A 24,072-nucleotide genomic window follows, 5' to 3' on the forward strand; every position below is an offset into this window, starting at 1 on the left:
CTCTGTCATTCTAGATACAATAAATCTTAAATAAATCACGTGCTTAAAATTATGAGTAGGGTTTTTTAACAACGATATCACAAATTTATATATTTGAAACGAGTCGATCTGATCCATACAACACAAAAAAATAATATTTTCTCATTTTACTTCAAATTATCATATATTATACAATATTTCGTCGTAACATAACTAACAAATGAAAATAATATTTTGAACGTAAAATAATATTTTTCATAATATGCAGTTATGCGTAAGATGTATTTAGACATTCTATATTTTTTAGTTATTATGAGAATCAATGAGAGTTTTGGCAAAAATTTGTGTGAGACGGTCTCACGGATCGTGTTTTGTGATACAGATATCTTATTTGGATCATCCATAAAAAAATATTACTTTTTATACTAAGAGTATTACTTTTTATTGTGAATATCGATAGGGACATAGGGTTGACCCGTTTTACAGATAAAGATTCGTGAGACCGTCTCACAAGATACCTACTCGAGAGTTTTTGTATAAAATCATTTATTTCATAAAAATAAAAGTTTAATATATTATATTGTAATTAACTGGATGAAGTATGAATCATGAATGCCTAATTTTTATAAATGCAGATATTTTTAGATGACCATTTTAGAATTTTTTAAGAAACTTTAATATTTTGGGGTCCGGATTGGCTGATTGCAAAATCCGCTGACCGTAGAGTTTAGCTTCTCTGAGCTGAAAGTCCCGTCAAAATCCATCACCAGGCCGACAGTAAATCCTTATGGCAGCCACCGGTGACGCTCCTCCGAGCTCTGCAGGCCAAAATCCGCCGGACCCAGGTTTTGTTTTTTGTTTTCATCCACTCAAGTTCTTTGATTTCCCATAATCGTTCTTATAACTTTTAGGGGGAGAAAGTTCAAGCTGTGAAATTTGAGCAAGAATGAGTTGTGTAGCTTTTTATTATAGTTAAATTTTCTGACTATTTGAATCTGATGTTGGCCTGAATTCAAGTTTGGTCGTTTGGTCTGTGAAATCCAGATGAACTATTTGTATTTCTTGTGATAATTGTCAGCCTTTATTTTCTATGACTATCATATAAAAATTTGACTTTTCCACTTATTATGGAGCATGAATATTACATTCTCAAGTGTTTGTGTTCTCTCTTTAAGCTCTAGATGTTTGGTTTACGTGGATGGGCCTAGCATGTGGAGGAGAACCTACAAATTAAAATAGAAAAACAAGATGTCATTTAATGTAAAGTTTTCTAAAAACGTTGGCGGAAAAAACTCTAAGTTTGTGCACCCTCAGCCACCTCCATTACAATGAGTTAGCTCACGCTTAGATGTCTGAATTATCCAATCTTAGTACTTCTGTACATGAAAAGAATTTTCTTCATTACAATTGTAGTTTAAATTGTGATTTTTTCAATTGCTAAAACAAGAACGTTCTTGGGGTTTAGGGGTTGGCAAGAATTTTGGTGGAGCTGATTTACGAGGTAGTGTTTGTTATTGATGGAATGAAAGGTGATGCCAGATTTAGGAGTCAGAAATTTTGGTAATTCATTTTAAATCTAGTCATTTACAAACCATTTTGTTGATTTTTCTGTTTCTATTCGATGACTGGTATTTATGCTAATGGTTAGTGAATTGGAGTTCACAAAATTTAATGTGACATTTTTGCATCAACTCTGGACATTTATAAAGAGTGATGATTGTTTTGGTGACTAAACTGATATAAAATGTTTGATAAGATAAATAGCTATTTCTTATGGCCATCAGGCCACACCTGAAGTATGTTTTCAGATATTAAGCATGTTGATTGGTCCCGAATCCTGCTATTTGTAATAAGTTTAATTTTGAATAGGGGTCTCACAAGCAATGCAACCATCTCTCGCTGATCATCAAGTTACTAAGGTGGATGCTGTAAAAGAAAGTTCACCAACCTCTGTGTTTGTGAACTCCGAACCGATTCGAGAAGATCAAGTGGAAAATGCTGTTAAGTTTCTTTCACATCCTAAAGTTAGGGGATCTCCGGTAATTTACAGAAGATCTTTTCTTGAGAAGAAGGGACTCACAAAAGAGGAGATAGACGAAGCTTTTCGGCGTGTTCCAGTATGTCTCTCGCCTTTCTCTTTTTCCATCTTGCGCAGAATAAGTCTAATATCGAGGAAGAAACTACATCTCATTGCCCTTCACATGAAGTCATTTATTTATTTCTTATGAAGTTTCCAAGTACATAATCTTAGTACTTTGCAAAAAGCAGGATCCTTCCCCACCTGTTGCAACAACACAGCCTGTTGTGACTAATTCGGGTAATTTGTATTTGGCCATGTCAAATTATTTCAGAAGTTGCTTATTTTTGTTAATCAAGGCGCTAATTGTATTTGATTTTTCCTTCTCCACCATACAACTAAAGATGAGCAGATAAAAGCTTCATCAAATGCTCAACAGCAACCTCCAGCTCAAAATCTGCAGTCTACATCTGTCATACCTGCTAGCAGTGTTCCAAAAAAGGGCCGATTCACCCAATTTCACTGGTCTCATGTTCTTTTTGCTTTAGGTTTTTTTACGGCATCCGGTGCTGGAACGGCAGTACTTTTCAAGGTATAGATAGTTCCAATGAAGAGGTGCCTTTCGGCGACACAATTCCAATACAAGTTTCATTGTCTTGCACTTGACACTAGTACAGTAATATATGTAGTTTCTCTCATCAGAAGGTTTGATATTCCTACTTTTTTGTGACATTTTCTGTAACATTCTTGTGTCAGAATGCAATTATTCCGAGGTTAAAGTTATGGATTCGCAAGGTTGTACTGGAAGAAGAAAAGGAAGAGGGGATGCTAAAGAAAAACGATAAACGAAGTATTGAAGAAGAAGCTGCGGCCGCTGCAAAAGCTGCTGCTATAGCAGCTGCTGATGTTGCCCGAGCAAGCCAGGAGATGTTGATTGCAACAAATGAAGGTATATTTTTCATCGACTCTAACAATTGTTTTATAGTGCAAATTGTTTGTTTATTGTTCCAGATTTTGTTGGTCAGTAATTGCTTCACGTGGTGGTTTTCTTGCTGTTTTCAGAGAAGAGATTCTTCGAGGAGCTTATCAGCACTTTGAATGTGCAAGTGCGTGAAATGAAATCGATGAGTAATTCTATAAAGAAGTTGGAAGAGGGTAAGGAAGTTTCTTATGGTCCATTTTTATTTCTCCTTTATTTTTGTGTAAGTGATTTTAATCTTTCTCTCGGAACGAGTTGTACATGGTTTTTTAGCCATTTATTATTGCTGCATTCTGAATTTATGAGTTTCATTGGCAGAAATCTAGCTTTACTTGAGTAGATTTGTCATAAATATTATGAAGTTGTTTGTGATTACTCGTCATTGACAGAGCCACCAACAGCTAGTATAACTAGAATTAGCTTTGTGCATTGCTTAAATGCTACTTTTAATTTCATTTTGGCATATTTACTAGCTCTTTTGTTTCTCTCTGTCCAAGTTTGTAATTCAGTGTCAGCATATTTGACAATGTTTTAAGTGACATCCAGCCTTCCAATTTGCTACCTGAGGATTTAAAACTGCAAATCATATAAGGCAGAAAATGCCAAATTAGCCATTTTTAATTTCTTGTTTGTCTGATCACATTTCATTGAAACCACAATCTGTGGAGCTAATTGTGATTGGGAGCACCGGGTTCACTTGATTGAAGTTTGGGTCAAAGTCTGCCATCTGTTCTAACCTGTGTGTGATCTTAGATTTTACCGACCTCGTCATATGTGTGTTTTCAACCTAAGTGTTTCACAGATATACCTTCCTTACTCATCCTTCTCTACTTGCTGTGTAAAGACTGTTCTCCTCAAGATTCTTTTCTTGTGTCTGCTTAACATCATTAGTTTCCACAGAATCTGTAAGATGTAATTATGTAAACTGATTCTGTTTTTCTGGTCATGTCAGGTCAAAGTATCAGTAGAAGAATTATCGTAGATGAACAGGATTATCAAAGGGTCTCACTGACCAGTTCACAAGTGAGCTTGTCATAACGTTTCTTTTTCAGTACCATTGATGATGATTGATCTTTTGATTATTAGCGGGGTTGATGTTGTTTTTTAACATGTGCTGTGGTTTTCCAGCTACCTTATACCAATGGCAAGGCAAACAATGATTCACATTCAGGTTGCTATTCTTTCATCAGTTGCTGAATTCTCGTGCTCTTAATGAGTTGGCTATCACCTTTTTGTTATTTTGAGTGCTCTTTGCAGCGAGATCTCTGTCACCGCCTGCATACGTGGAACCTTCTGTTGGTGTTCAATCTAAGTCGTATGGGGAGGTATTTACTGTCCCTGAGCGTGGAAATATGTCAAGCCTTTTGTAATCATATAATATTCAAGAGGCATTGAACTCTTTTTCTATGTTCGCCATCTTTCCTTTTTTTCTTTATAATATGCGGAATTGTTTTGCAGATCATGGATATGATTCAGAATGGGGAGAACCCTTTCAATATCAGGGTTAGTCCATTGCTATTAATACTGTTTCTGTTTATTTCATGCTTATAGTTTTGAAGTTGTCCCCATTGGTGTATCAATTTTTGCATGTTGTCACCTCAGGATGTCAATGATGCTTCGTCAAATCCAGATCAACCAGTGTTAAATCCTCGTTCAGAGCCTAGGCCAAAGGTTTGCTGCCCATAATTGTTGATTATATCTTTCTAATAAAAACGTCAATTGTTACTTGTTTCGACGTCAATTGGTGATGCAGGATATTTTTAAAAACTACTCATCTGATACATCCATATTATATGGTCTTCTTGTCTTTTGTGTCTTATCGATATCCTGGAGACATAAGTACCATAAATCATATTCTTTTAACTTGGATGAAGCTATTCAAACATGTCTAGACACAAGCCAATACTCCCTTTCACGGAACATGCACCTTGACTCTCCTTAAAGGCTCGAGGTGAGTTTTAAGAGTGCCTCACAATTATGAATGAACGGTTCTAAAATTCAATGTGAAACACAGTATAATAGATTACGTTTTCTGTTTTTTATTTTAGTCAATGCCTTGGAAGTTAAATATTCAATTCTGTGTGATAAATTTTGGATACGTCCGGATTCCCGAATATAATGCCTTGATGTACCTGATCTCAAGGCGTGTGACTCGTCCGGTGCCCCTATGCTTCTGATCACCTTGGCTCCTTAGTGTGCCATGCTCCTTTAGTTACTGTGATCCAAATATCTTATTGCTAATTGAACTCTGGCATAGACACGCGGTATTCTTGCACGATCATAATATTTTAGAAGTTATGAAAACATTTGTGGCAGAGCTTTAGGGTAATAGCATTAATGTTTTGCATGTTGCAATCAGCCTTGGGGGTTTAGTCGATCTCAGAACAGCTCCACCAACGTTCTCGATACTCAAGAAAGTGGTAACATTTCAAGTTACAGACTCCCAGATAAGCAGTTGAATGGAGACGATCCAGTGCCTTGGTGGCAGCGACAGAATCCTAGAATCACAGAAATTGAATCTGACAATGATCAGAAGTCCGGACCTTCCAACAGGTTGGGTATTGAGCGACCAGTTCAGCATTCATGGGTACCTCCCCAGCCACCACCTGTTGCGATGCTCGAAGCCGCTGCAGCTATACGACAACCAAAGAAGCGACCATATCAGAAAGAGGAAATGACTGATGATCAATCACTAGCTCGTGCTCCAGATGTAACCGATGAGTTGCAAAGAATCACAAAAATCTCTGAATCAGGTGGTTTCGTTGATACCGATGGTGAGTATTCCCAAGTTTCTTCAACTGAGATACAAAAGGAAGATAATGGCTCATATTTGTAGGCCCGAAAGATTGAAGAACATCAGTACATCTTGAATTCAGGTACATATACCACTTTAATGTCCTTGATAAAAGGGATGAGACAACTTATCAGTTACAAGAACTCATCACCCTGGTCTCTGCACTTTTTTTAATTAAGATTTGTGAAGTACTGCCAAGATCATGCATCTACATTGACTTGATTATAGCGTATATTGCTGTATATTTCGACGTATAGACACACCTACAAATTATTATGTGAAACGAGACATGATGACAATGTAACTGGTCGTCTTCCACTATCTATTATTGTGGCTATCCAATGTGTTTTCATCAACCGAATACTCCTGATCTGCTCGTGAAAACCTCGAAATTTCTTGTCCCGTTTTGGTTTTTGGTTGTCCATCTTCTTCAGTTGTGACTATATTGACTTTGGCTTTACCTGGAGGAAATAAATCATCAATTTAATTTAATGCAATAAGAAGGTGACAAGGGAGGTGTGGCAGAAAATTCGATGCCACCTTAAGAATGTATCTCACATATAAAAATAAATGTTAGCGCGCGCTCGACGCTCCCCTACTAAGCGCAAGGATAGCATTGAATAGCTCGTGTGGCAATGAGTTGAAGGCGATGCGGCAAGAACGGCGTGTGTAATAGAGGCGAGCGTAGTCCATTTTGACATGTATCTCTAAATATATAACATCCCACCCGGCTGTGTTTGTGTGCTAGTATGTCTGCACGCACGTCAAAATATTTTTTTTATTTTTTCCCTTGTAAATTAAATTTGAAAAAAAAATTACTACAAAAATATATATTAGAATGAAATTAAAAAATATATTATAAAGGATGGATCATTTTGAATAATTTTATAAATAATTATTAACATTTACACAGGAGGAGAAATTTTAAAAAAAAATAGTAAGAGAATGTGTGTGTATGTGAAGTGTGAAATCAAAGTTTATGCAGAATTTTGTTGTCACATTTTTGACTTTTTATTAGGATTTAAAGTTTCTATAAAGTTTAATTTAATGTACGAGTACAATTTAATTGACAAATGGTCTAACAGTTTATTTAATTTTCAAATTTGAAATTTTAGCATTACTAGCAGAATATATTAAAATATTAATGCGCCATGCATGATCATGTGAGCCTTGGACAATTTTTTTTTAAGGCTATAATTTTATAGAAAAATTTAATTTTATGCAAAAAATTTAAAATAAAATTTATTTATTTTCCGAGGAATTACAACTTTAGTGGATCAGTTGAATAAACACCTATCGCAACAAATATATGTCAAAACAAAATATTATAACAAAAAATAATTAAAAAAATAATGTGATATCGAATATTGCTACATATAAATCGAAACTTGCATTTAAAATTATTATGTATAAACTGGAAAAAATTAAACTAGTGGTTTATAACTCGGGAAAATTATGTTTATATTTTATTTTATTATTATGATCATTTATATTATTGAATTTTAGTTTCAATAATGTATGTTTCGATTTTTCATGGGAGTGTTGCCTTGTCTCTCTTTCACGGAGTGTCACGTCGTTAACACATCAGCGTTATATTTTAGAAAAAATAATTAAAACCGTCGAAAAACAAAAAAAAATAGCATACTAAAACTAATATTTGATGATATAGATAATCAAAATCACAAAAAATATATAAACAAAACCAAAATCACAATTCTCCCGTGTTAATCCATGTTCGTTCGCCTAGCATCTATTGCCATGACTTTGTTAGCAACTAAACAAAGATTGTGCAAAAATTTTAAAGATTAATTAGTAAATTATCGTATGTCGATAATAAGTTATCAATTACAATAATTTCAAGGCAAAAACTTGTGTGAGATGGTCTCTCGGGTCGTATTTTATGAGACGGATCTCTTATTTAGGTCATCTATGAAAAAATATTACTTTTTATGTTAAGATTATTATTTTTTATTGTGAATATCGGTATGATTGACCCGTCTCACAGATAAAGATTCGTGAGACCGTCTCATAAGAGACCTACTCTAATTGCAAACCCGATAAATCCATAATTTTCATCTATATTTTTAAAGTCTTAGGATGTAATGAATGCCTTCATAAATTTCGGAAGAAAAATATGAACATAATATATATATATATATATATATATATATATATATATATATATATATATATATATATATATTGTGATTCACGAGTCATGTCATGTAGAAATAATTTAAGTTCTATAATTTGAATGTTGTCAAGTCTATGAACTCCAACATCGGAGAATTAAATTTGAAAAGAAAAATGAATATATAAAATTATTTGGAAAAAAAAATAGTTAGTAGTTCACAACTTGTACGTGGAATCATCTTCACGTGCATCAGTGCATGAATTAATGTTTTATATAATTTTTTTGAAATGAATGTTTTATATAATTAATATATGGTATCTTATATATTTTTAATGTGTGAACTCGAGTGTGGAAATGTTGAACATTTTTAGATGTCTTTGTACACTTATGCTACATCACGAAACCAGTTAGGAAAAAATAGAATTCACTTGGATATATTATTAGATATCGTTTGATTCGTGGAATGTGACGATGAAAAATGTATGTTATATGAATGACATGATTATAATTTTAAATTTTCGTAGAAATTGAGTCAAAAAACAGATGAAACAAAAATGTATAATCAATTAATATCGACTAACAGATATAAAAAATAAACTATTATCATCAGCCTTACTCGAAGACTCTTGCTCCAAATAAAGCTAACTACGTATTTCATGAGATCCACGAAGAAATCTGCGGAAATCACCAGGGAGGAAAGGCTTTGGCAGGAAAAGCTCTGCGACATGGCTAGTTCTGGCCTTCAATGAGGCGTGATGCGGAGAAACTAGTGAGGCAACGTCGAGGCATGCCAAGAACATGCCAATTTCAATCATATGGATATCGCGAGACCTTTCCCACCAGCTTCCGTACAAAAAAAACAGTTTATTATGGTGACAATAAAATGTCCATGCCATTTTAATGTAATTGAACTAAATATCCTGAGAAAAGCGTGCAATAAGTTGTCTACGCCATTTGCCGATTATTACACATGCTAATTGTTTCACTCAATTATGAGTTCAACCATTCGAGTAATTTCTATTTTTTTTCAGATTTTGTTATTTTTTATTTTATTTACAAAATATATTGTAATAAATAACAAGCAAAGAAGTTAAATTTTCTTTTGAACAAACAAATAAATCTCTAAAAATTATAGCTCAAATTTATCAAAGACACATAACATTAAATAATAAAAATATATAATCACAAAAAAAAAAAAAAATCTTAAAAAGGCTTTGAATTCTTGGTCAACACATTTCCACCGGAGAAAAACCCCACCAGATCCTGTCTGTACGGTAAGTACGTCCGCCGCGGCGGCGGCGGTCTCCATTTTCCGGCCGAAGTCGGCGGTTCTTCGACTCGGTATTCGTTCTCTCTTCTGCTCCAGCTGTTCTTCGGAGTTAAAAAGACGAAATTTTCCTTCCTTCCTTCACTGTGGCTTCTGCTCAATAGCTCTTTCAACTTCAGTTTCTTGTAAATCGACCCCGTGGAGGTGCTTTTCTTGCACCGCCGCGCCGTTTCCTCCGGAGACTCCGCCGCCTCAGGAGTAGGCTTCGGTGGCCAGATGCAGTACATCTCCTCCGGAACACTTTCCTGCTCATCAGCATCCGAGGCGGCTTTCGGCTGCCACACGCAGTACATCTCCTCCGGAACTCCTTCCAGCTCATCCACATCCGACGACGAGCAAGACGACGTCGTTGCCGTCTCTCTTTCCTCGATAAGAAGCTTCATCAACGGCAGCCGAATCGTCTTCTTTCCGTTCTCCTCCTTGTTTGCATCCATATTCACTTTCCTGATCAACAAATCTCCATTTAGAAACGGGTAAACCGGTCGAATCTTACCGTCGTGGAAGATTTCGTCGGCAGAAATCGTAGACGACTCCGAATCCCTCGTGACGAACTCAAACTCGAAGCCTTGATCATCATCATCTCCATCCCATTCTCCACCTTCCCTTTTCACAGATTCTGAATCCACTTCCCTCTCGAAGTAGAACTCATCGTCGTAGAACTCATCGGACTTCTCTTCCGCCGCGCATTCCTCAACAGCCCGGGCGGCTATCTCCGTCATCTCGCTGTTAGAATGGCCGTTGGAACTCGGAGAGTGCGAGACCGCAGCATCATGCGCTTGCATTTCTTCGAATAATCTTGGAAAATTGTAAGATATTCAAAGTATGGTAAGGAGACTGGAGAGCTAGAAATTGTTATAATGGAGGTTTGTGGTGAGCATTTATACAAGGAAATTATTTATTATAAAGAAGCATGAAAAAATAAGGTAAATAAACCCCAACCCATTAATAAAACAAAATAAAATTAAATTAAAATAAGATTGAATAAACAATGTGACCATCATATACTCACCTCCTATATCATTAATAGATCGTACGATCTCACAAATTTTTATCTGTGAGATGGATCAACCATACCAATATTTACAATAAAAAGTAATATCTTAGCATAAAAAGTAATATTAGAATAAAAAGTAATATTTTTTCATGGATGACTCGAATAAGAGACATGTCTCACAAAATACGATCCATGATACCGTCTCACACATGTTTTTGCCTTACATCATTTAAGTCTGTTCAAGTTTTAATATCATTTAATAATTTACAAGATACTTGAAAAAAATGTATAATTCGAGATGTTATTCAAAATATATTCCTGTAGAGTTTTAAAAATCAAGCGATATTCAATCTTGACTTTTAAGTATTTTGAAAAAAAAAACAAAAATTATAAATGTCTTCGAAATTTTTTAATTTATAAATCGCTTTTGTGATTTTTAATCTATGATTTATATCAATGATTGTGATATTTCGTAATAACGAAATACGATCCAAAAAATTATAATGTGATTTAGTTTATAAATATTTGAGTAATCACGCAACAAACGTGAACAAAACAAATAAAAATTAAGATTGTACTCTATAATTTATAGATAAACTTTGATATAATTGATAAAATATTTTTTCCTCCTTCGTTTTTTGACAAATTAAAATTTATTATATTTATTTATGACTTTTAAACTTATAATTATACCAGACTTAAAATTATAATTATGAATTTTTTTAAATAAAATTATTTCACTAAATATAGAAAAATCATAAAATTTGGTTGGCCCATATAATTAAAAGTAATAATAAATTTTTAATAAATAGAATTTAAATTCTGTATTAACTTTTTGAATAAATTTTTTAATTATATTTTAATATTTATAATTAATGTAAGCTATTATAATTTAAAATTTTAAAATATAATTTATTGTATAAAAATATAATATATGAATATTGAGAGATCCCATAAAAATAGTTTAAAAAATAAAAATATAAATTTGTTTATACTTTTACGAATTTGATTTTTTATATTATCAGATTTCAGCTTAGTCATCTATATTTTAATTTTTATTAATTTAATCTTTTCTTAGTATTTACGTGTCATGATATTTGTCAACTCAATGGTCGATATCACATCAACATCACATCAATACATCAAAAATTTGACTAAAATAATAGAACCAGATAATCAAAATATAAAAAAAAATGACCAACGGTCAAGACCAAAATTAAAATTTTCACGGTCTGAAAAAAGCAAATGTGCCACGAGAGGGGCGTGATTGATGAACTACGGTGCAGCATTATAATTTGGGTTATATTTTTACACTTGGCACTTAGAGTTTTATGCCATGGAGATTGTTCACTTCGACTGGATCTCTTCTTTCAATTCTAGCCATTTAAAAATTATGGTCGGAGTTTTTCAGTGACATGTTTCGATTATCTTCTCGTTATTTAGTAAATAACCAAAATTTGTGTGAGACGATCTCAGAGGTCGTATTTTGTGATACAGATATCTTATTTGAGTTATCCATGATTTTTTATTGTGAATATCGGTAGGGTTGACCCGTCTCACAGATAAAGATTCGTGAGACCGTCTCACATGAGACCTAATCTTAATAAAAATGACACAAATTGGTTTTGATACGATATATTATAATTACTGCTTAGACAGTTAAACATTCAATCCGTAATCCCAGAGACTCAATTCGTAGAGATGATAAAATAAGTTCTTTTTACTCAATAATATATACATACATATATATATATATATATATATATGTACATATATATATATATAATAAGATATTGATAGATAAACAAAAATTCTAAAATTTACAAGATTTGGAAAATGCCACGTCATCTGTTTTTGGAAAAAAAATAATGTGGTAATCATTAATAATTAATTTTATAAAATAAGTTTGCTTGTCGGATAAGATTATTCGATCTTTTCCTTTTCTCTCCGTATAAATTATATTTTTTTTTGGTTCAAAAAATTAAATGATATTTCTTTAGGAATGATTTGTGAGTTCAAATCATTGTTATAAAAAAGGGTACGTGGTAAGTCAATGGTCACCCAGAGTGCGGTCGCCTCGGTGTCTAGACGGTTTTTTTTACATAAATATTTAATTTTTCTTGTTTATTTACGTATTTTTTCAATAATTCTTTTATATCATATTCAAAATTAAAATTAATGTCATATTACTCATCTTTAACCGATACAAATTGATTAAAAAATATATCGAACAATCTTTTTTAAAAAAATAAAAAAAATTCTATATATAAATCAAGCGGTTCTATAAATCGAGGCAGTAAATGACTGCCCAGCATCTAGACGGTGCCTTTTAGAACAATGCATCAAATTTATTCGACGTGTTTGGATTTTGATCATGATGTTCTTTTAAGCTTTACGAAATACAACGTATTACATATTTGTGTCATGTATAAAAATAAATAAATAAAACATAAATTTTTGGTATTATGGTTATTTTCACTTTGGTCGATTTAAAAATCATTTAAGATGTAATCGACTAAAAATCGATCCAAATCATGTTGTTTAGTTCGATTTGAGTTGGTTTTCGAACACACGTAAATTTATAAATGAATTACGAAAATTCAAGATAAATGAATTAAAGATGCAAATGTATAGTAATATGACATGATTTAAGTTTCAAATATACTATTAAAATGATTGAATTTTCTAAATTAGATTGATAGATGGAAGTTTGGCCTAATAGAACCAAAAAGCTCGGTGTCATGGTCCGTTTTTTTATTAGTTATTTAAATTTCATTGATTCAAAATTACAATTAAGTCACTCACTTAATTTCACAACTGTGATGTGACTCTTATTTAAATATAGTCAAATCAAATGACAATATGTAATAATTTCAAATTATGATATGACTTTTGTTTAAATATAAATCAAATTAATTATAAAAAACTGTATAAATGCACAACACATATCATTGATTACCAGTATAAAATAATATGAAGTGACCCATAAGTTTTAAATGGCAATTTATTAATTTTGGCACCATTCTAAATCAAAGTTGTTTCGAGAGAAAACTAATTTAACCTTATTACAAGAGTATAAATTTATTATAATCGATTTTAAACAAGTCATTTTCAAGATGAGTATGTCTTTTGTGAGACGGTCTCACGAATCTTTATATATGAGACGGGTCAACTCTACCGATATTCACAATAAAAAGTAATAGTCTTAGCATAAAAAGTAATATTTTTCATGGATGACCCAAATAAGATATATGTCTCACAAAATACTATCCGTGAGATCGTCTTATACAAGTTTTTGTCTTTCAAGATATAAATGTGCACATTAAGCTGCTCCACAAATTTCCAGTTAAAAACAAATTTCATTGCATACAATATCACATGGGAATTTTAGGCACCATGAGATTATTTTATTTTATTTTTAGCAAAATCTATTTTAGAAAATATTTTTTTTAAAAAAATAAAATAATAATAATAATATGAGTTTTCATAGTGGCAATATCCCATGGGTATAAAAAATCCGAATTTTGATGCATAATAAATAACCATATGTTATTTTTTGTGATAGCCAAACTCTCTCTCTTTTTGTTTGTTTGTTTTTTTTTATTAAATAAATTTTGTAATATATGTTGTTAAAATAATGTCTTAGTCCTCTATTTTTTAATTTTTGATAATTTTATAAATTAATTTTTTTAATTGAGAGTATTGATGTGAAATGAGTCAAATGACATACATGAGTATTGCATTGTTAATGGGATCAAAATTCAACAACGTATAATACGAAAATTGTAAATAGATAAAAAGGCAAAAATTTGTGTGAGACGGTCTCATGGGTCGTATTTTGTGAGATAGATCACTTATTTGGGTCATCCACGAACAAGTAATATTTTTTATGCTAAAAATATTATTTTTTATTGTGAATATCGGTAGGATTGACCCGTCTCACATATAAAAGTTCGTGAAACCGTCTCACAAAAAACTTACTCATAGATAAATATATAATTCGAACTTAAATAATTGCTTTTGTAATGAAATTCTATTATTTAATAGTTCGGTTACAAATTAGAATTGCAACACAAGATCAAATTCTCAGAGGATCCATCGGCAAGTACTCAAGAAAAAAAAAAGCATAAGAAAATCTTGATAATTATATATCGCAGTATAACAAGATAATTATTGCATCCCAACGACGTGTATAAGTCTGGACATATTCATGCTTGAACTCCATATCATGCACATACATTTCAGGAGACACTATATTATCAACACCAGAAATCAAATCCTTCGGAACTCGGATTAATTAAACTGCTCCATACCAGGTTGAACGATCAGCAATCAAATATTGAAGATCATTTGAAAGTTAAGCATCAACTCGAAGGCGATCCGATCGACGGATCATCCGATCTCAACTAAAACTTCCAAACTTGATATTGTTTTTTCTTGATAGCCTCGTAAATCTTGTACCCTTTAAGAATTCTACCCAATCCATTTATCCCCAACTCGAAATTCTCTCTCTTTGAAAGTTCAACGGAGTCCCATTTTCGCGGCGACAAAACGGATAATTCGAGGATTCCGGTTTCTTGATCATGTCCATGTAAGTGTTACTGGCTTAGAAGAAATTCAGAACTTGTGAGTAAAGTTAACTTGGTCCACCATCAAAAAAATTTTAGTTGCAGAAATATGTGTGTGTGTGTGTGTGTATATATATTGTGAGTAAAGTTAACTTGTCCACCATCAAAAAAATTCCAGCTGCAGAAATATAAATGTGTATATTATATAAAATTTAAATATAATAACAAGTCGAATATAGAAGTAAAAAAATTTTATTTAAAAATCTAGATTTATTTTTGTTGGATAATTTTGATGCTTAATGAATGAAAATTAAGCAAATTAATCAATGTGTTTGATTAAAAAAATTCGAAATGAAGAACAAAGCATGATAAACGAATATTAAGTTCGGTGGTTTTGAATTAAACTCGAAACGAGTTCATCAAATGTTAAAAGAACTTCAAACGAGTAGTCGGAACATGTAAGGGACGAAAAACGGGAAAAAGAAAAATCGATGGTGAATAGTAGCAAGCGCGCGCGCGCGGAGCTGAGTGGTTTTTCGTGTCCCTTCGGATTTTTCTGGTATTTTTTCATTTTCTTGGCATTGTTTGATGATTGTGGTCAGTTATAATGGCCAAGGGACACCACTATGAATGAAAGATCATGTCTTTTCACATGAAAAACATTAAATTGTTGATTTATTGAAAATCAAAAAGACATACTCAAAAAAACATAATCATTTTGCATATTGTTCTTCTTCCTTTTTCAACAAGAGAGAGTTCATTCATTTTCTTGTGATAGAACTTGAATATTTGAGTGCTCATTATTCAAGAGTTGTAGTTGTATCTTGGGAGAAGATTGCCACAAACCTTAAGCACATTGTGAGGGACAAATTCTTATTAAGGAGAAAGTGTTCAACACTTGCCTATACAAGCCATATTCATTGTTTTCTTCTTGCTTTTCCTATCAAATTTCAATACCACAAACAACAATTTGAAAATAATCGAAATCAAACCAAATAATAGGATTATATGATTTTTTGTAAAAGAAAAATTGGATTTCTAACCTCATTAGAATTAAATCGATATCACTAATTTTCATAATGTTATTGTTTATAATTTTAAAAGTTTTAACATTATTACTATTAATTTTTTTATTTAAATAAATAAAAATTTATATTTATCAAATATAAAAAAATAAAAATTATTAATAAAACCTGAAGGGGCCGGGTTTAACAATTTTTTTTTTTTTTTTAGAAAAAACAAATAATTTGACATTTTGGTATATTTATTTATTTTTTACAAAAACCCAAGTTTCTCCTGACTCCGATTACTCGTCCTACCAAGAATTTGGGTCCTGGAAAATTGCCGATGCGTGTTTAACTTTTAGCATATTTTCAAGAATTGCACTTCCCATGGCTGGCCTGGAGGAATTGAAGAGGAAGCTAGTGCCACTATTTGATGCAGAAAAAGGGTTCCCATCTGACTCAATAATCGACCCTTCAGATTCTTGCATGGTAAATCTTCGATTTTCCCCCCCTTGATTTTCAAGATTTTATCTTTTTGTTAGTTTTGATGTTATCTCTGTGTTTCTTGTTTTATTTGAACTTGTTGGATCAGCTATCCGATGGCGGGGCAGTGAATTTACTGAGCAAATCGTACAATATATACAACATCAATGAGCTTGGGTTGCAGAAATGCGCATCATCCGCGTTTTTCGCAGATGATTCTGAGAAAACATACAGGTGTGCCTCGCATGAGATGAGGATCTTTGGGTGCATTGGTAGTGGTGCGAGCAGTGTTGTTCAGAGGGCGATTCATATTCCAAATCACAGGATCATTGCCCTCAAGAAGATAAATATTTTTGAAAAGGTTTGCATTTTTGTTTACTTGTGAACATTTGTACTCTTTTCTTGAATTTTGTTGTGTTATGACATTGGATTGGAATGAAATTGATATTTAATTTTTTATGTTCACTGTTGATTTCCAATTTCCAAATGTGATAATGTTGGCTTCAACGTTGGGTTGAAAAACTAGGAGTGATAACTGAGAAATAAAATACTCTTTTCATAAGTGAATCTGTTTATCTGAATTATATGACCATACAAAAGTTTGGATCTAGAGCAATGCTCGCCTGATAATGTTACCACGCGGTTAACTATTTTGTTCTTGTCAGCATCTTGGTGCTATATATATGCGAGAAAACAGAGCAAATTCGAATACACCGTATGCACGATGATGATTTGCTGTTAAAACAAGGAGATATTAGAAGAGGACAGTGAGAAGTGGTGAAGAAGAGTGGAGATGTATCTCTATATTACCCATGCTATATCATGCAGTGTTTTAGAATAACTAACTTTGGCATTGTTAAGGGTGTGGAAAAATATTCCTTCACTTTTTTTAAAATAAATAATTATTACAGCATCCTATATTGATAAATTACTCAAATTTATTTCTTTATCCAGCAAATCTCATAAAATCTATTCTAAAGTTATCTTTTTTTCACTCACTTTGATATTAGTATTATTTATGGTTTAGTTAAATTTAATTACACGTCCGTCTCATTCATATATTATAAATTAATTATATTAATAATAATTATTTTTTGAATTTTATAATTTCAATATATTTAAAGATTGCAGTAAATTATATATGTATGATGTGTGTGCCAAGTAGATGGCACTATATGGAAGAAGAGTAACTGTTGGGAATTCAACTTGTAAGATACTGAATTAATGTCTAATGTGAGCATTTACATTTCATATTAGGAGAAAAGGCAACAGCTTCTTACTGAAATAAGAACATTATGTGAAGCACCATGTCATCAAGGTCTTGTCCAGTTTTATGGTGCTTTCTACACTCCAGGCTCTGGGCAGATTAGCATAGCTTTAGAGTACATGGATGGTGGATCTTTGGCAGATATCCTTTGTGTTCGGAAGAGTATACCAGAGCCAATTCTTTCCTCTATGGTGAAAGAACTTTTGCTTGTAAGATGGTTTCTTTAGTTTCAGTTGTATTAATAAGCAAATCTTGAGTTCATGAATTCTTGTTCGTGATTTATTTCCTGACTTCATTTGTTTGACAAGGGACTAAGTTACTTGCATGGAGTTAGACATTTAGTTCATAGAGATATCAAACCTGCAAATTTGCTCGTGAATCTGAAAGGAGAGTCAAAGATTACAGATTTTGGTATTAGCGCTGGACTCGAGGATTCAATGGCAATGGTTTGTGCCGCAATTTTCGTAAAGCATATATCTCAATCAACTTGGTGATATTTTTGTTCCTGACATTTGTTTGTTATGTTATTAGTGCGCAACTTTTGTTGGAACTGTTACATACATGTCTCCTGAGCGAATACGAAATGAAAGTTACTCTTATCCTGCTGATATTTGGAGCCTTGGGCTTGCACTTTTTGAGTGTGCTGCGGGTGAATTTCCATACTCTGCTAATGAAGGCCCTGTTAATCTCATGTTGCAGGTAATCATTTTTGACACACTACCTTGTATTGCCGCTCATTCATTTATGAAAATTTTCATATATGTTGTTTCAAGTGAAGGCTGTTAATTTTGTTACGTTCAATTCTATTGGTCACTTAGATGCTCAAATCATGAATGATATTAAGTTAACTAGAACAGTTTTGCTACTAGTGAGGTCGATTTAGACAAAAGTTAATTATGCCTCCTTTTTCCAACTTGTTGACCATATGACTTTGAACTATTTTGAACATCTTAACGAACTATATTAGTCACTAAAAGTGCATTACAATCCATGTTATGTTGCAAAATAAGTACTGAGAAAGTTGATGTGTTTGAAAAGCTATTTAAGTTATTTTTTGAGAAAGATGGTAACAGTTCATCCTGTTTCTATGTTGTTCTGAGATATTGTAATGCATCTATCTTGTCTTGGGTTCTAACAACTATTTATATTGAAGATTTTGGATGATAAATCTCCATCTCTGTCAAAGGAAATCTTTTCTCCAGAGTTATGTTCATTTGTTGATGCTTGCCTCCAGAAAGATCCAGTTGCCAGGCCAACAGCTGAGCAGGTGAGCAAGAGGTGGAGTTCTTGTAACGTACCCTCCTTTTACTACTAAAAATTTGCGGAAAAAAAAAATTTAAAATTTTCTTAAACATAAAATACCCTTTCAAATTGATCAGGTACAAAATTTGCTAAAGAAAATACTTGTTCAAAGCATCATAAATCAAGACATAAAATCAGAGTTTTTGATCATTTCATAAAAATTTCAAAACGTGGGCGGTCCTCGGGTTTAGCCTCCCGCTTAGTCCAAGCCTGCTCCTTGGTCCCCACCTCCTGTCTCCCCATAAACATCCTCACCTGCATCGATCAAGTCTAGTGAGTCTAAAGACTCAACACGTATAAACTGGAAGTAACAAGTACTACATAATAAGATCACATGCAACTTTAAAATAGGCATACATACTTTAACTTGAACTTGCAAGATAAAACTTGAACATACGTACATACATGCTTAGACGTGCCATAAACTTTTCTTAAACATGCTTGCATACTTGAACATACTTAAACATACATGGCTTCAACATTTTGCGTAGAGGATGTTTCAAAGCAAGTGACCCATAACATAATTCGCCTGATCAGACTAAACAACAGTACTGGGATGACAGGGGCGAACCCACTGCCACATACATGAGATCTCCGTTCATGCTTTAACGGGTGGATTGGTCCCCGTTCATGCTTTAACGCTTTTCAATCCTGATCTAAACCCGTTCATGCTTTAACGGGGTGGAGAGGTCCTCGGCCACGTTCACCGACTTCCAAACCCATTCATAATTTGGTCACAAGACATTTAGCATACCTCAAAAACTTGAAATATTTTCTTTTGCACGTCGAACATACTTACTTGGCGTTGAGGGATTCGTTGGATCTCGCGAGGGACCGCTGCTGCACATACTAATCATGAATTCTCATACTTAACTTGCATAACTTAGATGTAGGTATTCGTGCTCACCTCGAATTCAATTAATAACTTAAAGGCATTCTAAAGCACCCGGGAATTGACCTCATTTAAAACCTCGTGCTAACCCAAGACGTGAAACTCCAAGACACAATAAAATTTTCCCAAAACAGGTACTACACGGACCCCGTGCCCAGGTCCGGCTACGGGTCCATGTAGGTTCGCTAAAGGACCTACCGAAAAGATTGAAGGACACGGACCCCCTGCTAGGGTCCGTGTAGGGGTCCGGGTAGGTTCGCAAATTTGACACCGAAAAGAAACAAAGGCACGGACCCCGTGCCCTGGTCCGTGTGGGGGTCCATGTACTCTCGCAAAAAGGACAGTCAAGAAGAAACAAAGACACGGACCCCGTGCCAGGATCCGTGTTCTCTCGTTGGACGCGAACTCACGAAAATCCTGTACCTGCCATGCTTATCATTCTAGAATCCTTTGTACGGACCATGAACCGACACCCCGAGACTCATCCTAGCAAGCCATAACATCGAACCAAATTCGTACGAGCACCCAAAGCAACGACGTCCACCCTACGACACATGCAATTCAAAAACGTGGCAATTGACACCAAATCGATTCCTACGACTTCTAGTGTATTCGAGTGCCTATCGACACCGAACGACATATCCAATAACAACCCAACATCATACTAAGCATACCTAGACGCAGTAACGATCACCCGTCGATTCCCAACGAAGCCTGCAACAATAAAATCTCGAGAACACATCAATACATAATTTTCTGAAAAACGAAGTTTGAGCAGTTTCACGAAAAACGTCATAACTCACTCAATTTTCATCCAAAAATTTCGAATTTACTGTCAAATCGAAGGTATCGAAAAGTTCTACAATTTTCGTGTTGAAAGTTTTCTCAAAAACGTGACCGAAAAATCGCAGCATTTAAAAGACCGCAAAAATCGAAAATTTAGATCTAAAATGGTTTCAAAAGCGTTCTAAACATAACTGCTCAATCTTCTACGCATCACACATGTATTTTTACACCTAAATAACAACACACGCGTAATATGACGAGATCGATGCAGCAATAACAGAATATACGTGCCTTTGATGATTTGAAATACCGTAACGACGATACCGAAGCGGAGATGGCGTGAGGATTGATCCGGGACGAACGTGGCGCTAAAATCTTGCAATAAGATTCACGAAAATTGCTGGAATGATAAAGGGGGATGGGGCGGCTGCTGTATGAGGAAGAACCCTAGGTTTCCTCTCCAAGAATGATGAAAATCTGAATTGAAGAGTGTGTGTGTGTTTTGCGTTATTTAGTGTGTGTAAAAGTGTGTGTGTGCGTGTGATTAGTAAATTAGGGAGAGTAAAATTTGCTTAATTATTAATTAGTACTAATTTTAAAATACTAACTCTCCCTTAACTTTAACAAAAATTTCTAATTTAAAATAAAATGTATATGTGCTAGTCTTTTAAAAGTTTTAAAATTCTAAAATTCACCTAATAATTAAATTAGGCTTTAAAATGCTAAAAACTTAATAAATGAGTTAAAATGCCCCATCTCTAACTTAAAATAAAATACCACGTTTAAAATCGCCAAAATCGTCACCGGTCTCTTTTCCTCGATCCCGCCTCGAATAATCGCTTGGAACATGAAACTTGAAAAACATTTTAACGTGCATCACATAAACATTAAAATAATGCAATTTAAATAAATCATGCATCACTAAAATCATTTTAAACTTAAATAAAATATTTAACAATTTAATTAATGCATGGGTTATACGTGTACTAAATTTGGGCACTACAGTTCTTGTCTGTTACTGCGTGAGGATTAATCATACTTGGCTGTATTGGTTCCGTCAAGCTGAGTTGTATTGGTAATGGGTTCGATAATTTTTAAGTTTTTGTACAGTCATTGATTTTTGAACAAGTGTTGGTTTTCATGCTGAATGCGTTATTTTGACTGTGAGACAACACATTTTGTATAGTGTTATAAATTTTAATGACCAAATGTGTGAGACAACACATTTTTAGCATTTTGTATTGTGTTGGACTTTAATGTGTGAGACAACACATTTTGTATTGTGTTGTAAAATTTCAACTCTGTCAATAGAATATGGCCTTTGTGAAAATTGTTCATTGCTTTTTGACCAGTTTTTGATGAGATTATGATTTTTGATTGCTTCTTGTTTAGTATTTTTTAGATCTTGATTGTTTTGTTTTGCCACACTTCCAATCTTACAATATAACCCCAATCAATTTCGTGCTTGTCATGCAGCTGCTATCACACCCGTTTGTTACCAAGTATGTGGATGCCAAGGTCAACTTGGGTGCTTTTGTCCGAGGTATATTTGATCCGATTGAAAGGATGAAGGATCTTGCAGATGTGAGTTGAACTCTCAGTTTTGGATTTCCTCAAGTTATGCTTATTGTATTGTTGTTTGTGGCTTCATAGATGGACAAAATGGAGTTAAGAGCATTTGGTACTGCTTGCATTAATTTTAAATTTTCAAGCGGGCCCTTGATAAAACCCACGTTTTAATCAAATTGTCAATTTAACTGGAAAATTCTCACACGAAAGAATGTGTGCCTTCCCACCTGAGTGTCATATGAATCTTATGCAAATGGAAAAACAAGATCAATTTTCTATTGGTAATACTTATTAATGGTGCTTGATATATGCTTTGTGTTATGTTTTTGTCTCAAACAGATGTTAACGATACACTATTACTTGCTTTTTGATGGATCCGACGATCTTTGGCATCACATAAAGACTTTGTATGAAGAGAAATCTATTTTCAGGTACCAAACATTTACTCAAACCCTTCGAACAAAATTTTCATGCAATTTTGTTTAGACTGTTGCTAGATTTCTGCAGTGTTTGGTAAAGAAGGCGGGCCTAGAAAAGGACAAGAAGGAGTAGTATTATTTTCAATTGAGAAAGTTTCAAATTTTATGTGATGCACCATCAGAATATAATAAGCTACCCCTCTCAACAAAAAGTCCTTGGCCCATCCCTCTCAAATGTAGCGTAAACATGTGAACAATCCATTCAAGGTTCCATAATCTGAAGAAACCATAGAAGTACAATTTTTGTTGCAGATCCACGAGATAATTCCCATTACTGATTTCATGTTCATGGCATTTGAAATTACCACCATTTCCTTAATGAAGCCAATGTTGTTTCCAGTTTTGGTGGGAAAGAACATGTTGGTCCAGACAACATCCTTACAACCTTGACAAGTATTCGGAGGACATTGGCTGGTGAATGGCCTCCTGAGAAGTTAGTGCATGTCGTAGAGAAGCTTCAATGCCGAGCTCATGGTCAAAATGGAGTTGCAATCCGTGTAACAGGATCGTTTATTGTTGGAAATCAGTTCCTGATATGTGGAGATGGTGTGCAAGTGGAGGGCTTGCCAAATTTTCAGGACCTTTCAATTGACATACCCAGTAAGCGTATGGGGACATTTCAAGAGCAGTTTACTGTAGAAGCATCAGAAATGATCGGCCGCTATTTCATAGCCAAACAAGAACTTTACATCGTTCAATAGTATGAAATTGCATCAGCAATAACCTTTTTATCCGTTCTTTGTTACCAGCTACAGGGTTGTCCTCGTCGATCTTATCTGACAGTGGAAGGCATGACTTGTGGGTGGCATTATGTGGAGATATATATGGTTAGGATAGTGTCCTCGTTGATCTCTATTTAAACCTTATTTCCACAGATTGTGACACTTCTGAATAGCTCCCGTGTTGTATCCAGTAGGGAAACGGTTGATACTAATTATGTGGTGATAGATATGGATAGGAATACCTATGTTGTACATTGTAAATAGGGAGCTTGGAATTGTGAACCCAGTGATTATCAATATTCTGTTCTTGTATCTGATTCTGTTCTTTCTTTGTGTGCTTGTATTTATCTATCGCTTGATGTGTAAGATATGAATATGAAGTTTATGGATTTACTTATCTAAATAATAAAAATACATTTAAATCTATTTAAAATCCACTAATTTGAAATTCTTCAATACAAATACAACTTATGTCAATACGTCAAGTTTCATTCATCAAATCTTTCCCTTACAATCTTAGACCACGTTTGGATTGAAAATTTTGAATTTGAAATGATGATGTGAGAATTCATATTAGGATAGATTTGAAAAATCCACCATACATTGAAGATTTGAAATTCATTGCCAAACATAATTATCGAAACGAAATAAATTAGTTATTATTGATTTGAAAGTTATAGTTTCAAATCCATCAATTCAAATACAACAATTTAAGGAAAGAACACGAGGGTTTTTATAGAAACCAGGCTCAAACTAATAACCAATGAAGTCATAAT

General features: G+C 33.6%; 2 protein-coding genes and 1 long non-coding RNA gene across 3 annotated transcripts; 2 read left to right on the plus strand and 1 right to left on the minus strand.

The window, feature by feature from the left end:
- Window positions 1–632: 632 nt before the first annotated feature.
- On the plus strand, window positions 633–6,125 carry LOC142520104 (peroxisomal membrane protein PEX14-like). The gene is made up of 12 exons (XM_075623077.1): window positions 633–824; window positions 1,849–2,096; window positions 2,248–2,296; window positions 2,401–2,588; window positions 2,753–2,945; window positions 3,059–3,151; window positions 3,928–3,998; window positions 4,104–4,146; window positions 4,233–4,300; window positions 4,434–4,478; window positions 4,578–4,646; window positions 5,335–6,125. Exons 1-12 carry the CDS (start codon window positions 767–769, stop codon window positions 5,809–5,811), a joined length of 1,602 nt encoding a protein of 533 aa, XP_075479192.1. The 5' UTR covers window positions 633–766; the 3' UTR covers window positions 5,812–6,125.
- On the minus strand, window positions 806–1,842 carry LOC142520105 (uncharacterized). The gene is made up of 2 exons (XR_012813905.1): window positions 1,125–1,842; window positions 806–964 (listed from the first exon to the last, which is right to left on the minus strand). It is a non-coding gene; the product is annotated as an uncharacterized LOC142520105 (long non-coding RNA).
- Window positions 6,126–16,086: 9,961 nt separating the features above from the next.
- LOC142521024 (mitogen-activated protein kinase kinase 3-like) lies at window positions 16,087–23,571 on the plus strand. Its single transcript, XM_075624206.1, has 9 exons — window positions 16,087–16,285; window positions 16,389–16,640; window positions 17,537–17,755; window positions 17,855–17,992; window positions 18,078–18,245; window positions 18,700–18,813; window positions 22,003–22,110; window positions 22,435–22,526; window positions 22,915–23,571. Exons 1-9 carry the CDS (start codon window positions 16,184–16,186, stop codon window positions 23,273–23,275), a joined length of 1,554 nt encoding a protein of 517 aa, XP_075480321.1. The 5' UTR covers window positions 16,087–16,183; the 3' UTR covers window positions 23,276–23,571.
- The last annotated feature ends 501 nt before the right edge of the window (window positions 23,572–24,072 follow it).

This window comes from Primulina tabacum, chromosome 12, assembly GCF_025594145.1.
Source record: "Primulina tabacum isolate GXHZ01 chromosome 12, ASM2559414v2, whole genome shotgun sequence".
NCBI classification, from domain to species: domain Eukaryota; kingdom Viridiplantae; phylum Streptophyta; class Magnoliopsida; order Lamiales; family Gesneriaceae; genus Primulina; species Primulina tabacum.